General features: G+C 51.0%; 8 protein-coding genes across 8 annotated transcripts; 6 read left to right on the top strand and 2 right to left on the bottom strand.

Annotated features, from left to right (window-relative positions):
- Positions 1-63: 63 nt before the first annotated feature.
- COCCADRAFT_99081 (uncharacterized protein) lies at positions 64-324 on the top strand (the record flags this gene model as incomplete). Its single annotated transcript, XM_007715234.1, has 1 exon — positions 64-324. The coding sequence occupies one exon, from the start codon at positions 64-66 to the stop codon at positions 322-324; it is 261 nt and encodes an 86-aa protein (XP_007713424.1).
- A 974-nt stretch (positions 325-1,298) lies between these two features.
- Positions 1,299-1,859, bottom strand: COCCADRAFT_99038 (uncharacterized protein; the record flags this gene model as incomplete). The annotated part of the gene is made up of 1 exon (XM_007715233.1): positions 1,299-1,859. The coding sequence occupies one exon, from the start codon at positions 1,857-1,859 to the stop codon at positions 1,299-1,301; it is 561 nt and encodes a 186-aa protein (XP_007713423.1).
- A 2,299-nt stretch (positions 1,860-4,158) lies between these two features.
- COCCADRAFT_99039 (uncharacterized protein) lies at positions 4,159-5,013 on the top strand (the record flags this gene model as incomplete). Its single annotated transcript, XM_007715232.1, has 1 exon — positions 4,159-5,013. One exon carries the CDS (start codon positions 4,159-4,161, stop codon positions 5,011-5,013), a length of 855 nt encoding a protein of 284 aa, XP_007713422.1.
- A 1,021-nt stretch (positions 5,014-6,034) lies between these two features.
- On the top strand, positions 6,035-8,519 carry COCCADRAFT_27174 (uncharacterized protein; the record flags this gene model as incomplete). Its single annotated transcript, XM_007715205.1, has 2 exons — positions 6,035-6,418; positions 6,468-8,519. The coding sequence occupies 2 exons, from the start codon at positions 6,035-6,037 to the stop codon at positions 8,517-8,519; spliced, it is 2,436 nt and encodes an 811-aa protein (XP_007713395.1).
- Positions 8,520-9,537: 1,018 nt separating this feature from the next.
- Positions 9,538-10,185, top strand: COCCADRAFT_99030 (uncharacterized protein; the record flags this gene model as incomplete). Its single annotated transcript, XM_007715231.1, has 1 exon — positions 9,538-10,185. The coding sequence occupies one exon, from the start codon at positions 9,538-9,540 to the stop codon at positions 10,183-10,185; it is 648 nt and encodes a 215-aa protein (XP_007713421.1).
- A 166-nt stretch (positions 10,186-10,351) lies between these two features.
- On the top strand, positions 10,352-12,508 carry COCCADRAFT_99098 (uncharacterized protein; the record flags this gene model as incomplete). The annotated part of the gene is made up of 2 exons (XM_007715230.1): positions 10,352-10,493; positions 10,539-12,508. The coding sequence occupies 2 exons, from the start codon at positions 10,352-10,354 to the stop codon at positions 12,506-12,508; spliced, it is 2,112 nt and encodes a 703-aa protein (XP_007713420.1).
- A 66-nt stretch (positions 12,509-12,574) lies between these two features.
- On the top strand, positions 12,575-12,763 carry COCCADRAFT_99110 (uncharacterized protein; the record flags this gene model as incomplete). The annotated part of the gene is made up of 1 exon (XM_007715229.1): positions 12,575-12,763. The coding sequence occupies one exon, from the start codon at positions 12,575-12,577 to the stop codon at positions 12,761-12,763; it is 189 nt and encodes a 62-aa protein (XP_007713419.1).
- An 811-nt stretch (positions 12,764-13,574) lies between these two features.
- On the bottom strand, positions 13,575-16,175 carry COCCADRAFT_37755 (uncharacterized protein; the record flags this gene model as incomplete). The annotated part of the gene is made up of 4 exons (XM_007715228.1): positions 13,575-14,628; positions 14,681-15,443; positions 15,494-15,989; positions 16,041-16,175. 4 exons carry the CDS (start codon positions 16,173-16,175, stop codon positions 13,575-13,577), a joined length of 2,448 nt encoding a protein of 815 aa, XP_007713418.1.
- Positions 16,176-16,282: the final 107 nt, after the last annotated feature.

Genomic DNA, 16,282 nt, shown 5'->3' with positions numbered 1-16,282 from the left:
TCATCCCATCTCATCCCGACCACGGATCAATTCCGACACCATCTCAAATCTATCTGTTCGAAAATGCGATTCTTCTCCCGGCTGCGATCCTGGCAATCATCTCGTGCCAAGCCGAGCCCGTCAGAAAAGCTATCCATCCCTGTAGGGCTCTCTTCTACCGCGATGATTGCCTTTTACTCTCCTCCGCCTAAGCATGTACTGAGAGATCTAAAACAACACGTATCCGTCTGGTTGAAGTTTGATCGATCTGTGCCAAAACGGTGGTGCGGACCCCTCCCCGATGTCAGCATCAGCGGATCGGAAAAGGCAGTTACACTGCCCTGATCGACCACACAGACGCGCTCGCGGTGTACAAAGTGAGCATGGAGTTGATACGTCACGTCGAGGGACTGAGTGAGGAGACTCGCGAGTGGCTGGAGGCCAACATGACGCGTATCAAAAGCGCCATTACTGCACCGAATCCCACGAGGGAGCAGAGAATCTCTGTAACTTATCATACATGATAATGACAGTAAATGCAGAACCTACGAGAGCTTGGCATGCATGGGGGCGACGCTCTACTTCATCCGGAGGCATCTGAGGGCGGTTGAGAGGGATGAGCCGGAGGAAGTCGCATGATGTGTCGTAGCTTTTGGGGTGGATCAGGCTACCGTGTCGCTCGTGTCGACGCTGCTGGTGCGTGACGGTATCGATGGGTTGCGGGCGTGACGGTGTCGATTGGTGGAGCGGAGGATGGGTGGTTACGCGTAGTTGCTGCTTACTAGTTGTAATCAATCTCAGGATTCTTTTCTCTCAGAAACTCCACTCAGAAAGGCCGGAGCCAAATGCCCATCTATAAACACGACAAAGTCAGTAAACCGCTCAATCTATATATTAACCCCGACGAAGTGAGTCCCAGGTGAGAGAGAAGAAGAAGTCACAAGAACGCACTACTCAAAGGTGATCTAAATACGGCTTCGATATCTTCTTAGAAAAAAAGCTTTTTTTTCTTTTTTCTCAAGCTTTGGCTGTTACATGGTGACAAGGCTAATATTTCCTCTCGACTGTAGCAGGTGTGACGTCAATGCTAATGCTAATGGGATTGCAATGACCCGGTATCCTGGGAAATGGCTATTGGATTGAGGATTGATGCCCGATTTAATCTGTATTGTTCCAAGAATTTGGGAAGGGAGGTGAGGTGAAGTGGGACGAGGGGTGCTGAAGAGGTTGCAGGATATTTGTAGATTCGAAAGAGATGTTCTGGGGAAGAGGTCAAGAAGCTCCGCCGACAGATATAAGTAGTCAATTTTAACTGTGAGCTAGAAAGTGGTATCGCACTGCTGAGTAGTTAATAAATGTGGGGCTTTTTTGGTTATCGAAGACACATTGTGGCGTATAAGTAAGTGTGGGACATAGTCGTTTGCAGGATGCACAAGGGAATCAAGTGGGGGTAATCCAGAGTTTACGCTCTTTGCCACAAACTTGGCCTTTTTCGTCGTCTGATTGGGTGGTTTCGCACTCTTGTTGCAGTGAGATCCTTGTCTTTTTGCGGGGGTTTGATCGTTGTAAAAGAGGCTTGGGTGTGACCGTATTCGCAAAAACCTCGAGCCAGTCGCTTGGAAATATAATGGGGCTTTGTGAAACGAGTGGCACTTTGTTTTGAAGACGGATAGGGAAGGAGGGGACTTCGGTAGGGAGTATGTCTCTCTATTTTTTTTAAGAATCGTTGGTGTGGTATCTAAAGGGCCGAAGAAGAAAGGGTCTTTTGATGCTGATGATGCGTGTACAGTATCGAATAGTTTGGTGATGAGACAGATGAGAAAATGAACGCGTTGCTGTGGGCAATCCGAGTATTCCGATAGAGTCTTGTCTGATTTCATCAGATATAGTGTACAATTCCTAAGAATAGGATCAATGGTATTGTTAAGAGATTCTCGGATGTATATTTCGGGGTACCGATCGTCTTCGGCAGTTAGTTCTTGTACGCGCGTTGATATATTGAAGCGCTCTGGAAATGAGGCTCGTCATGACTAGAGCATGTCCTTGGTGTTTGACTTTCATTTACAGCACTAAATGGAGCAGGGTCATCGATTGCGTTTGCGCCTAAAGCTTATAGACAGTAAACGGTGGGGCAGTCCCCTCACACACATCTTAGCCTTACAGCACGCTGGAACATTTATAGGCAATAAGGTAGCTCTTATTCTCCACTCTACAAGTTGCGAACCCTATTTCTATAGCGAGTAGTATCCACTTTTACAGCGAATGTAGGGTTCACATACGCGACGCTACCCAAATCCGTGGATTTGGAATACGAAGGGCAATGCTTACATCGCCTCATTTTCGCCGTAGCACTCCAACGTTGGAGTCATGTTATTGGTAATCGTCACTGCATTCTGAAAGATCACCCTCCGATGATCATCGTTCTAGTTCAGGCGGAACTAATTTCGGTTCCGGATCCGTCCCCATCCGGACCCCCTGGAACCCAGCCCATAGCACACTGCCGCGACGATGGTCCGAGATTTAGCGAGTGAGCACGCAGCTAACGCAAATATAATAAGCGGCACAGCTGTTCAGAGACTTCTAGGTATGATCTATCAGCTCAAAATGTCTGGAAACTAGTGTTTGGTACACGCTTGACTAGCTTACCAAGTTCAACGGGCCAATGTTTCGTCAAACCATATACCAGAACACGAACACAAACCACAGCAAACTTTGCTTACGCCATGACAGGCGATGCACTAAATGTGCATTTATTAAAGTATGACATGATTTTTCGAAGAAGTCGTCCGATTTCGCCTCAATTCAAGAGCGTCGTAATAGATATACCGAGGCCGTTAAGGACTGTGACATTCTCGCGTTCATGGAAAGCAAGTTGAGACAGGGCCTGAACCAATCAGGAATCCGGAGCAGAGTCGAGAGCTTCTGGAGTGGCTTATGGCTACCACCCGCAACCCAAAATGGATACTGAGGCGAAGCCGTACATATATTTCGCGGAGCCGCACGCTCGTTCTATGATTGTGGAAGGTAATTCTTCACCCATGCTTGTCCCTATTACCTGGAGACGTTTGCTACAATCCTGCGATTGGCACTGCCTTCGTATCAGCGGAGATATAGCCGAAGATGTAAAGTTCCCACTTGACGGCTTTGATAGTTGGGTCTGTGTTACGTCAAGTCACTTACACACATCGGCCCACTCCCAAGACGCGGACTGCTTTGACCATCGGAAATTTTATGGCGACATTTCAATCCTTACGTGGTTTACATTTGCCACAAACGAAGCTATGCTGGAGTGAGTGAGTGAGTGGTGTTTGCTCCCATGGTGACTGTTTGTGCACGTGCCACATGTGACTTCTTGTTTGAAACCCGCGCCTTGAGTATCTCATTGCCATTTCCCTCCGTCGTATTTCCTCTTTAATTGTCCATCTTCTTGTAGTCCCTTTCTTCAAAAAGCCCATCGCGGGGCCCGTCAATTGCGGCGGTACAGCTTTTCGGGCGAGTCCGGGGTCACAGCAGCAACCACACGCCTACACGAGTACCGGCACACTTTCCCACCAATTTCTTTGCCAACGGTCCTCACAAAAAATCTCCCAAAATGACGAATTCCAAGCAGGCTGCGCAATCCCGCATGTGGAAGAAGCCTCTAGCTATCTCAAACGCGACCAACCCGCTCGCAGTGGCACTGACCTTATATCCGGTACTAGAGGTAAGTTCCACCCTGTTACTAATTTTGGCTTAATTATTAATAAACAATAGACGCTTGTTTCGTACCTTCCGCCATATGACTTGGTCACAGTCACTCAGTTATGCCAAACCCTTCACAGCAACATCCAGATACATGACGCGAGGGTAAAGGCCAATCTACTTTCCAAGACCTTGTGTGCTGGACTGGGCTCGTATTTGCGCACATTGTTTCACTGTGCGTGCACAGCAAAGAGCTTTCGCCTAACTATCGGCTGTGCCGGCGATGGGTTTCGAACTGAATCGCGTCCGTGTGTGGAGTGCGGAATCAACACATGCGACGAGTGCCGGATACATGTCTTCTACAACCATCTCGTCGAGGACTCTGGCTACGACCAACGTCGCTGGTGGGCAGGCTTCTTCTTTCTGAATACCGCGTCGATTTCCGTCTTTCCACCAAAGCATGGCGATGTATCCGCCTGGTACCGTCCTATCGAAAAAATGGAGCCTCTCCACGATCGCGGCCGTTTCCACATTCCACTCCACATTCCAGCCATTGGCGATCCAGAGCCCATAGAGCGCCTCCTGGATATCAACCTGGGTGAGCATCAGATCATCAGCCCTCTTGGTCGTACTCAACCTCCATATAGCGGCAACGAAATCGTATCGTTCCTCAACATGATCATCACCCTGCGGAAAGAGCTTGTGTGCCTGGCATGCTTTAAGGAACGGCAGAAGAAAGGCTCATTCCGATGCTCCTGTACACTGCGTGAGCGCTTCCTCGACCGTTGGCTGTGCGTGGGTTGCTATGTAAAAGAAGATCACGCGGATAAAGCTATGTCTAGCCATATCGTTGTCCAAGACGACGATGGAGGCGGCCACCGTCATTTATGTGCCTGTGGGGCGAGTTTCGGAGCGGGTCCACAGCCAAAAATTCTTTGTAACTGGTGCAAGGGAGAAGTTGCAGGGGATTGGGTTGACGCCGAAAACGAGATGGAGGACCGAGACGCCGAAGAGCCCGAGGAGGAAGAGCAACAAGACGAGGAGCATTCAGCTACCGACTTCGCGCATATGGAGCCGGGTGAGCTTGGTTTTGCCAAAAATCGCGACGAGTCGTTATCAGCCTATGTAGACGGCACTTGCATTCGTGGAGAGCGGTTGGGGCGAGGCATTGTGCGCAAATGGAGGGTAGAGGAAGGTCTGCCGGACGAGTGCATTTGCTGTCTGTGCGAAGACGGCGATGCCAAACACAACCACAACCACGATGGAAACAACGGTGAGGGGAATGGTGACGAAGACGAATGGGAGACGGATGGGAACAGTACATCGGTCATTGACGACGGTGAGAGTAATTGAGGATATGCTGATGAGGGAAAGTCGCCTCCGAAGTGCTAGTATTGGGGCTATAGGAGTAGTTCACAAGGCCGTGCGTTACTGATTAAGGGGGTCAACGCAGAAAGCTATGTATGAATGTCGATGTACTCGGAGTTCGCTAACACGGCCAGCGAACACATAGCTACCCAACCGTCCTAGGGCAAGAAACGTCTCAAGTGAATAGAAAGATAGGGAGCCGGTGATGGCGAGTAGCGCCTCCCCGCAGTGTGCACGACCTCCTTCCCGATGTGGGCCCTCACTATAGGATGCGAGTCGGGAGGCTTGGCATTGACAGCGACGCCTCGCCTCACCGGAGGCTCACCACCATCATGCTGGAATACCATGCTGGAATGCCATGCCCGTTCCTGTCCAATCGATCCTTGGGCCATCTTATCGCCCGTCTGTCACACCGACTCCCTATCGTCGATCTCGGTTGTGGAGATGTGAATGTAGATCCATAGAGAGGCGCAGTGTGAGGTCGCAGTGCCTACGCAGACATCTGAGCGAGCACTGATTCTGAAAGCTACGAATACATCACATGCACTCATGTCTTACAAGTGCTGTGGGTATGTCGGTGACTTCGTATTACCTTTGAACTATGCATTTGACTTACGTAGGAGATAGTCGGTCTCGACACTGAGTCGCCGTGTCCGGTGGTGCGTCGATGCCGCCAAGGCCTCTCGCCCGGCCTCTCGGCTCGTCGGCCAAATGCTCCAGGTGCAAACGCATGATAGTGGATAAAATTCTGCGAAAAGAGCGTGCAGACAGCCGTAGGACAAGCAATTATCGATAAACTCATAACCTGCACGGTTTCCCCATACTTTTCCTAGTCATTGCATCATTCCTGGAACCCTACAAAGCACATGTATATGCTCTAGCCCGACGCTACTGCCACACAACCAACAACTATTACGTCTCTTACACATGCTCGTGCAAGCAGAATATCCTTTCTAATAGCCTTGGCCTCTTCTGAGTCCTTCAGCACATTTCCAATACCTGAACGATGAAACTGTTACCAACCTTTTCCGAGGACCGTAGCGCACAGACAGAAACATTCAAGAACATCGCCACTGAAACTATTGGGGAGACATACATCGAAGAAGACCCATCGGTGGCAGAATGGTTTCGCGAGTTGATTCCGAATTCACACGGCATGGTCGAGTATCTTCGCCAAGTGTGTCCGAGTGCGCGCTGGATCAGAAGATACAACCTACATTGGCTAGCCGGTGATGCTATTGCTGGAATAACTGTGGGTCTTGTCGTCGTTCCCCAGGGAGTAGCATATGCATTGCTTGCTCGCTTGTCGCCTGCTTTCGGTCTTTACACTACCTTTACAGGCGCATGTCTATACTGGATATTCGGTACTTCAAGAGACATTGTCATAGGTGTAAGTCAAATTCTCCATCTCAATACGCTCGTATCTGACCCAAATATAGACTACTGCCGTTGGCTCACTCCTGATTGGTAGTGCTGTCAGTAAGGTCGAGACTTCCCATCCGGGAAAGTACAAGCCTGAGGAAGTGGCTCATGCCATAAGCTTCTTGGCTGGTGCCATCTTACTCGCCTTTGGTTTCCTCCGCCTTGGCTTCATCATTGAATTCATACCTTACATACCTATCTCGGCCTTCATCACATCAGCAAGCATCACAATCATCTCAACCCAGCTGCCGACGTTGATGGGTGTGAAGGGCATAAATACGCGCGAGTCCCCATATAAGGTGTACGTCAACTTTCTCAAGGGTCTGCCTCGCGCACAACTCGACGCGGCTATCGGCATTACATCCATCATCCTCCTGTATCTTATCAAGAATACTTGCGCTAAGATGGAGGTACGACAATCGCGGAAGAAGAAGATGTGGTCCCTTATATCCTCATTGCGTCTTGCCTTCACCGTACTGCTCTACACCCTTGTCAGCTGGTTGGTCAACCGGAAGATGCCTACAGGCAAAGAGAAATTTCGTATTGTCGGCCGCATCGAGAAAGGCTTCAGTCATGCTGGCGTACCACCGATGAATGGCGAACTTTTCGGGATAGTTGCCTCTGAGCTGCCTGCTATGATCATCATTCTCATTGTCGAACACATCGCCATTGCGAAGAGCTTTGGTCGCCAGAATAACTACACTGTCATCCCCTCCCAAGAGATGATTGCACAGGGTGCCGCCAATCTTCTTAGTCCATTTGTCGGTGGCTATGTTTGTACTGGATCCTTTGGTGCTTCTGCTGTGTTATCCAAAGCAGCAGTACGAACTCCACTCTCTGGAGTCTTCAGCGCGTTAGTATTGGTACTAGCACTGTACGCGCTTACTGCAGTCTTCCACTACATCCCCAACGCAGCACTCGCTGGTATCATTATCCACTCCACTGTTGATTTGATCAAAGGCCCAAAGGACCTGCACAAGTATTACCAACTATCCCCATTCGAACTCTTCATCTGGGTATGTGGTGTTGTCATCGCCTTCTTTACCAACCTCGAGACAGCCATCTATGTAACCGTCGGTCTTTCCTTCGCTATGCTTCTATTGCGCATCGCTAAGAGCCCAGGCAAGTTCCGTGGCTCGGTGGGAGTGACACGCGTTGTGCGTGAAGATCTGCCATGCGATCAAGCATCTTCCGCGGAAACACTTGACGTCCCACTGGTTAGCCATATTGAACATGTTGAAGGAATGCGCCAGGTCTACATTCCCTACGACGTCAAAGACAACCACAACCCGAATATCACCATCGAACCTGCATACCCTGGTGTTTTCATCTACCGCTTCAGCGAGAGTTTCAACTACATCAACCAAGCCTACCACATCGATCATCTTACCTCTTACATCAAGTCAAATACCCGCCGAACGCGAACAGACGACGGCATCAGTGATCACGACCGCCTTTGGTGCGACGCCTTACCTACGGAGAAGCTCATCCAAGAGTCTGCCTCACTGCCAGTTCTACGAGCAGTGGTACTCGACTTTTCCACCGTCAACATCCTCGATATCACCAGCATCGACGGATTGAAAGCCTTGCGCGATACGCTGGACCGGTATGCAGCACCTGGTTTGGTAGAGTGGCATTTCGCTGGCGTACACAATCGATGGACACGTAAAGCGCTTTCCTTTGCGGGTTTCGGGTTTCCTGCAACTACAAACGTTGATAGCATGAGTAACTGGTGTCCTGCATACACGGTTACTACAAGCCTGGCTGGCGCGACAGATGAAGAGCGCAAAGAAATGGAGATTGTGAAAAGAAGCGCTAGTGTGCTAGATGAAGAGTCGTGTAAAGAAACCGTTGAGTCGAGTGAGACACAGGTTCATACGAGTAGTTCAGGCATGGAGAGGCGCTTCGAGTCTATTTATGGCATCGATAGGCCCTTTTTTCATCTCGACCTTCACGACGCTGTTGACGCAGCAGTGAGAGATGCGAAAAAGGCTGATATGCGGGAGGCACGGACGATCTGCTCCCTCAGCGATCGGTCTGCCACTCCTCAATCAGGTGAAGTGGTGTAGATCACTTGATTTTCTTTTTATTTTCCTTCACTTATCTCCTCATATCCATTGGGTTAGAAAATTAGCGGTGGCGTCTGGCATCAATTGGCGTTTTGGTTTTTTGTAACGTTAGATTTCCCGAGTCGATGGTGATCCGCAGAATATGGAACACATGCTAGTATGAGCTTAGACTCGGCTCCTCATAATGAATAATGATAAAAGCAATCTGAATTTGGTTGTATGTATCGATTTCACTCCGAGAGAGTGTGCGCACATGACATAGCTTGCTGCCTCAGACTCGACACTGGAGCAAGCGAACGACCAATCACGTGTCGGGAGCAGTGAGTTACGGATTTGGTACATCGTCGGGAAGACAACTAATAATGAGGACTTTCTGTACAGCTATTCAACAACTGTATAGACAGGCTATGATATGTGTTAGTGGCATATAGTTCACAGACACTGTTGGCGGTAAAACAACACGTACTGTCCAGTCCGTGTGAGGATGGGGTTATCCTTCTAAGCTCACGTGCATGCATTCTACAAGTATTTTGACTCACTATCAAACCGTATCTTATACTCATAACTAGCGGCCTTCACCTTGAAATGAAATCAAACAGGTTGGTATTTGCCGTTATAAGAGGCTGCAAACGCGCAGCCATGTCTGCGCCGCACCATTTGCGTTATGTTCTGTCGCAAGCAGATACTACTCAAAGTACGGCACAAATATTTATAGTCTGGAGGATATCTACTACAACTACTGGTATAGATATCCAGCTACTTAAAGGAATGATGCCTGTAACTCATAGCCCTCAGCTGCAGTTGTAGAGTATACGTCTCGCATTCACTACCGTAGGGTCTTAGCGTCTTTCCCCTTCACTGCCTGGTAAGCAAGTCCGTTTGCAGTCTGTTAGCCTCGCTAAGATACCCCACACACAGTATATACGAAGGTGTGTACACCCCCATTTGTACCTTTTCTCTCCAACATATTCATCGACCTCTCGCCGCTCGACCGTATCGAGCCTTAATCCACGGAACAATGGATAACACCAAGTTACTGACAGCGATCAGGGAAGGCACTCTGAGTGATGACGAGGCCAAAGGACAGCTTCTTAAACGCAGACATGCCATTGCAATCGACGAAGGCCTCCCTGCTGACCTCCGAGCCCGAGCCCTTGAGATATGTGACAATGCCTTCAAGTCCGGCATCTTCGAAGCAACCAGCAAGACGCCGCCGTTTGTCACATTCCTGCGCGATGCACTGGAAGAAATTGTACTCGTGTACATGGACAAGGACGCTCGGCTCATGCCATCATCCAAGACAAGAACAAGCACTCCAGCCGATGCGACAGAGCACACGCTTGAGCCAGAGTCCGATCTCGAGCATCGGTCTACTACCTCTAGCAGGGGCAGGGGCAGGCGCTCGAGATCAGTGACTTTGGAACGATCAATGGTCGCGGGTGCAGTCGAAGCGAGGCGGCTTCGGAAGCGTCGCGCGCATTTTGACAATGATACATCTAAGAGAGATCCGAAGCATCGTCTTTACGGACCCCCCGAAAATATTCCCAAGACGAAGGAGCAAGCAGACGCTTCACCCTCCATGATTGTGAAATTGCGTGTTTCAAGTACAAGTGACAGCAACAAGTTGTTGGGCGTATCTGTTCCCATCCCCAGAAGATCTTCTTGAATTGTTCAAGGCTAACATACTCAAGACTCGCGATATATCCAACAGACCACTTGATCGCAGAAACGCACTGTCCAGAAATATTGATCCTTTCCCCGATTATAACAGCCGCTTCATTACGACTAGAACGACAAGTATGGAACTACCTTCTACAGGCACTCCACCTAGCATGGGCTATACGGTCGAAGAACGAACCCCTCACGTGAAGAGGGTCCATTTCTCAGACAGCTACACTGCTGGCAGTGCCACACCAGTCGGCGACTTCTTATTCGAAAGGGCCAATACCTCGAATGATTCCAATGCACAGGGAGGTTCTAGTACACAAGCTAGTGTCACCCAGTCCAGTGCAAGTCAAGACTCGAACAACCAAGCCAGCATCCTCAAGCAGACCACCAAGAAACAAGACAAGCCAAAGGCAGAAGAATCCCGTTTGGAAAGTCTCCAGAGAAAATATGCTTTACGCAATGCCAGTCAACCTGACAGAGAACCGAGCTTCACAGATCGGCTTATGAGACCAGGGCGTGTACCTCCACCACGACCTGAGCAGATGTTTACAGCAGGGCCTCCACGCCGCAATAGCTCCTCTGACGGCTTCAGCCTTCCGAATTTGCCAACACTACCAAGGGTACCGCGTGTACTCATATTACCAACACAAGCCGGTGCACCAGGCGCATCCAAGTCACCAACAGAAGCTGGAGCAACAAGTGTGCCCATATTGCCAACGCAAGCCGGGGCATCAGAAACACCTACGTCACCAACAAGAGCAAGAGCACCGCGTCTACTCAAGAAATCCGTGGAACAAGGCAGACCAGACAAGGAAGTGAAAGTTGCAACATCCCATCCTCCTCCTCCTCCTCCACGCCATGAGTCCCAGTTTCTCAGTTCTAATCTTCCCACTTCGGCAGAAGCAAGGCTTCGAATTCCCAGGGATCTGTTTATCTCTCCCAACCTTCCTGAATCAATACAACAACTAGAACGACTACTTGCAGGCCGCGGGGATCTCGTCGTCTCTCCCAACGTTCCCGCGTCACTGCCACAGATCGAATCACTGCCTCCACCCCCAGGAGCCGCATTTCCCAATCGCAGATTTCCTCCACTGCCAAATCAAGCAGGAGCACCAGGCGTAGCCAATACCTTGGAAGGAGAAGCCAGGGAATATATTACACTAGCACCTTTCCACCCGGAAGCCGCATCATCGTCTCATAACCTTCCCCCGTTGTCAGCGACTGTAGGCGACCTACTTCCACGCCGCCATGTCTTCAACCTTAGACCCATTCTTCCAAAGCCTTCAAAGCCAGAACGAGCATCAAGTGTAGTCAGCCAATCACCAGGACCCGCAGCAGGAAGAGAAGCACGTGCAGCTAGTGAACCTGTCAGACCCGCGAGAGGAAGAGGCCGAGCGCGAGGCAGAGGAAGAGGAAGACCCAGAAAAGTACCTGCAACATCGCCTCTACGCAACGAAATTATCATTCCACCACTAGCCCAGCCAATAGAGCCGCCTGTAAACTTCACTATCCCCATTCCCAACCTCGGTCTTCCTACGCTGTCAGTACGACCAGGGGCATCACGCATATTCACTGAACTCTTTACCCGCGACTCTCATATGGAAGATGTCAGACCGGCACCAAACGAACCAAGGGAGCCAGAAGTCGATGCTGTCGAGCCAATTTCCACCGCGAACCAACCCCCTCCTTCTCCTCCGGCAACTTCGTCCTTACCACCCCCCATCACGCCACCACCTCCACCTCGCAGTCCCCCCATCTCCATCTTCTCCGCATCGTCCTCCCCCTCTTCCGCACCTTCATCCCCATGTCCACAACCCACGACAGCTACTCCTCGCCCCCCTCTCTATATCTCTTCTGCCGCCTCCTCCCCATCCCCCTCCCCATCCCCCACAACCCGCCAACTCGCCGCCTTCGCAGCATCCATCTACCACTCCCCCTCCCAGTCCACCACACAACCCCCTTCCCACCCAACTTCAACACGCCCAACCCTATCCTTCCCCCCTTACCCCCCCACACTCACCCCCCGCGCCCTCCCCCACTTCCACACCGGCGCCACCATCGCACTCGAAAATATCAGCCAAGACTACGCCATCACACCTGACTTTTCGCTTCTGCATCTCGTCGACGATTTACAAGACAATCGCCCGACCGTGTTCGATTGGGAGCATGTTACGGTCATGAGTGGCGGCAATTGGGTGTTTGGGGTGTTGAGGCAGGTTTGGCGGGAGTGGGGGGTGAGGGTGGGGGTTGAGGAGGTTGTGCAGGAGTTGATGGAGTGGGTTGAGAGGGAGTTTGAGAGGGTAGGAGGGGGCAGTGATTGATTGATTGATTTTTCGGGTTCGTTTTTTTCTTGGGGTTTGAGGGTTGGGTGTGCTGGGTGCTGCAAAATGGATCAAGGAGAGACAGGTTTGCAAGAGGAGATTCGTGGGTTCTTTTTTATTTATTGGTTCTGTTTCTGCTGGATCAGGGTAACGATGATTGCTACGTTATCTGGTAGTCGTCGTGTCGGTGAGCATGATCATTTGCTTAGGGGCAATAGACGTATGGGTCGCGGTGGTTTGTACGGTATTGGTTGACGAGAGTAATTAATTCAGGCCAGCTGAGCTAAGTATACATACATATAGAATATCAAAGTCTCTGCTCCCACATTCCGTCATATCATCGTGTGTACATGGAGCACTGAGTAGTATAACGTGCAGCCCATTCTTACCAAGACCCCAGTCGACTTTGAAACAACACTGCATGTAATGTATGTCGTGCCATTAGAGATGTACCAAGACGTGTCAAAATCCACATGGTCTAGAAACGGTCCAGGGCTGGCCATATCCTCGAGCCATCATGCCCGTGACCCTAGGTGTCACCGCTAGTACTCCCTTCACCTCGTTCCGAGTCTGGGTCAGTACATGACTCCCCCTCCTGACTCGTTGTGGACACAAGCTTTTAGCGTCTCCAGACTTACCGAGGTTTTGGCGACGCTTCAAGCCCGATACACAACGGTTCACGACTCGCGAAGCAACCTTATCTAAGCGAGGTTTCTTCCGGTCACTAGTGCCACGTGCCGAACCTCGGAAAGATGTCACAAGGAAAAATTGAGTTCCCGAATCAATGAATATCTTTCCTAGAAGGTATCGGAGCTGCCCATTCTCAGCAGCTTCAACACGAGTTGGCTAGTGGGATCTACGAGCCCGACTTGTTAGGGCCGATTTGCCAAGCCGGATGTGAATCCTTCCACCCAGACTAAAGTTGTGCAGAGTCCACAAGTCTACTCCTGGTAGACACTGGTATCGCACGTTTGTTCGTGTCTGTAGGTCAATGGGTTATGTCTGCTTGTTCTTCGTGGCGCGTAAAATGTGTAGGTTGAGTTCATCAACGGTAATTTTTGTTGATTCAGTAGTTGTGCAGCTGCGGGGGCCGGAAGAGCTGGTGGCTCTGTTCTATCATCATCTCAATGTTCTTGGATTCGTTCATCTCGAAATCGTGCATCAGCTCCATCTGCTGTTGCTGATTCAGTCCCGTCCCTCTGGAGTCTTGGCTCCAGGCTGGATTGAGATAATCGGCCATTTCATAGCCCTGATTGGCTGCATACGATTCATTGTAGAAAGGTGAGGCCATGGACATGTTGTAGTTGTCTTGGGGCGGCATGGTAAAAGTCGGGTTCCATTGAGGTAGCTCCGCAAAGGTTGTAGGGAGCGAGTTGAATTGTGTGGTGGATGGGTGAGTGTAAATGGGTATGTTGGAATCGACCGACGTTTTCGGGCTCATATCATTGTATGTCATGGATGGAGGCTGTTGGGGCGATGAGTGCAAATCAGCCTGCTGCACACTTTGCGCACTGGAGAATGGGGCGGGTGCATTCGTCTGTCCATTGCCAAAGTTGAAGAGCGGTTGATTGCTTGGTATGTAGCCGAATGGCGCTGTCACCCTGTCGGACGGTGTGCCCACCGATGCCGTGGACGCTGTTGCTGGACTTGTAGTTCTTGACCGGTTGATACCATCTACGTTGCCGTTTGCTACTGATGCAGTGTCGGATGGTGAGCTAGCCGAGATTGGGACGTCGCCGTCTTTGTCGAAGATCTTCATGCATGCGCTGATCAGGTTGTGATACAGGCCAATAGCAGACTCGACACCGGGCCATCGTTCAGACGCCTGTTTAATTGACTCCATGGCGACTACGAGATGGCCTTCGACCTCTTCCCGACTGTGGAGTTTTCGTACATCGGAGTAAGACAGGGTCCAGAGCATAGTGTTGATGCACATGAAAATGGATTGGGTGAAGATCCAGGTGACGTCTACGCTCTTGGTCTCAATCTGCTTCATGGTCATGTAGATGTTGTACCGGCATGCGTCGAAGCAGCGGATCGCAGCATCGACCGACGGTCGGGGGACTTGTGGGGAAGGGCGGTACATGAAGACGACCATGGTGTTGTATCGTCCAATGAACCTGCATGGTAAGTAAGTATTGGCGTGTATTTTAAAATGGAGGGGCTGCATACCAAACCTTGTTCAAACCCGAGCCGCCGTCCATTTCCGGACTCGTGTCTCGCCAGGCCTCAATCTTTGCTAGCATCTGAGCAAACCAGGGGTGCTGGTCATCTTTGGGCTCGGGTTTCTTCTTTTGGTACAGCATCTTGCGTATTTCGAGTTGTAGCAAGCGCATCTTATAGAAGTGTTGGCCGATCCATTTCTTGAGTGATGCCTGGGGCGCGGGCTTTATTCCTTCTCTGGTGATGTAGCAGTCATCGACAAGTTCTCCAAATTGTACGTCAATGTGTTCGCGGCGCGTGGCAAAGTGGGCGGGTCGGCCTAGACTGTGTGATAGCCCATAGTCCATGGTAAGAATACTCCAGAATAGACGCCTGCGCATGTCGACTTCCAGGGGGTCTGCTGAACGCCCACCTGGGCCCATGGAAATGGTCTTCTCTTCGTGCAAGCCCAATGCTTGACACAGTCGCACGCCGAGGCCAATGATGTAATAGACGGCGGTTCTTGTAGGCGTTAGAAGAGAGTAGCCTGCTACTAGGCCAAAGCATTGTAGCGTCTTGAGGTTCATGGGCTTGATGGCGGCTTCGAAGTACTTGAGGGCTGCGAGGTAGTAGCTGTCGGCTAGACCAACCCACTGCGTGTCCATTTTCTGCAGGCTAATGGCAATGACCATGCGCAGGCAGTAGTTCTGATAAGGGTCTGTGGAGCCATTGTAAACATCATCGACGTCCTTTGTAAACGTGGGCTCGTGGAAGAGGGGGTACATGGGGTGCACTATCAGCGGTTAGCTCATGCAGGCTTATCAAAAGGAAAGAACAACGTGCCTTTGCAGTAGAAGAGCTCAACGAGCAAATTGGTGAGTTCTCTACTGGGCAGCTCCTCTGCCGCTACATCACTAACCATGGAGTATATCTTGGAGGTGGGTCTTTGATCTTCTTGGGTGAAGGTGTCCTTGATGTCCTTTGCGCGCGAGTGTGGCACAATCTCGGAAATGCTCTTGGACTCTGTAAACTGCTTGGCCAGCTGCATGACGAGGCGTGTGATGGTGATGCCGCTCGAGGGGCCTAGAAACTTTGACTCGTCCGAGTCCTGGACACGCACAGTGGCGGCCCCGCGCATGACATCCTCAGGGTCCGGCTCGGCATCGTCTCGCTCGAGGTCAGCCAGCTGCTTCTCGAGTTGGCGGACTTTCTGCTGCAAATGGACAACATAATTGCGCGGTATCTTGCGGCCTTTGGCAGGGTCGTAGTACTCGCAGTGGGAGTTTGTGCGCTCACAGGGCCCACACCGGGGGAGGCCAGGGTCGCAACGTGTCTTGCGCTGGAGACGTGTCAGGCTGGGGCTACAGTTTTCAGTGGGAGGGATACTTACAGTGCGGCAGCGGCAGCAGGCGGTCAGGGTATGTGCTATGCGGGATTGGGAACCGGTGGTGGAGGAGGTTGTGTCGTCGGCCGGGTGCGGGGCGGCTTCGGTGCTGGTCTGTATAGCAGTCGAGGCGGCGTCCATGGCTGCTCTCTCTCACCGTCCGGGCAGACACAGCAGCAGCAGAGAGAGGGATGGGAGCGAGGATAGCGACGAGGGCGCAGTGTTTATGATTGTTCTTCGGCCTGGCA

The sequence above is a fragment of the Bipolaris zeicola genome, assembly GCF_000523435.1.
Source record: "Bipolaris zeicola 26-R-13 unplaced genomic scaffold scaffold_100, whole genome shotgun sequence".
NCBI classification, from domain to species: Eukaryota; Fungi; Ascomycota; class Dothideomycetes; order Pleosporales; family Pleosporaceae; genus Bipolaris; species Bipolaris zeicola.
The sequence above is the reverse complement of the archived record's forward strand: the minus strand, read 5'-3'. Positions and strand labels throughout refer to the sequence as shown.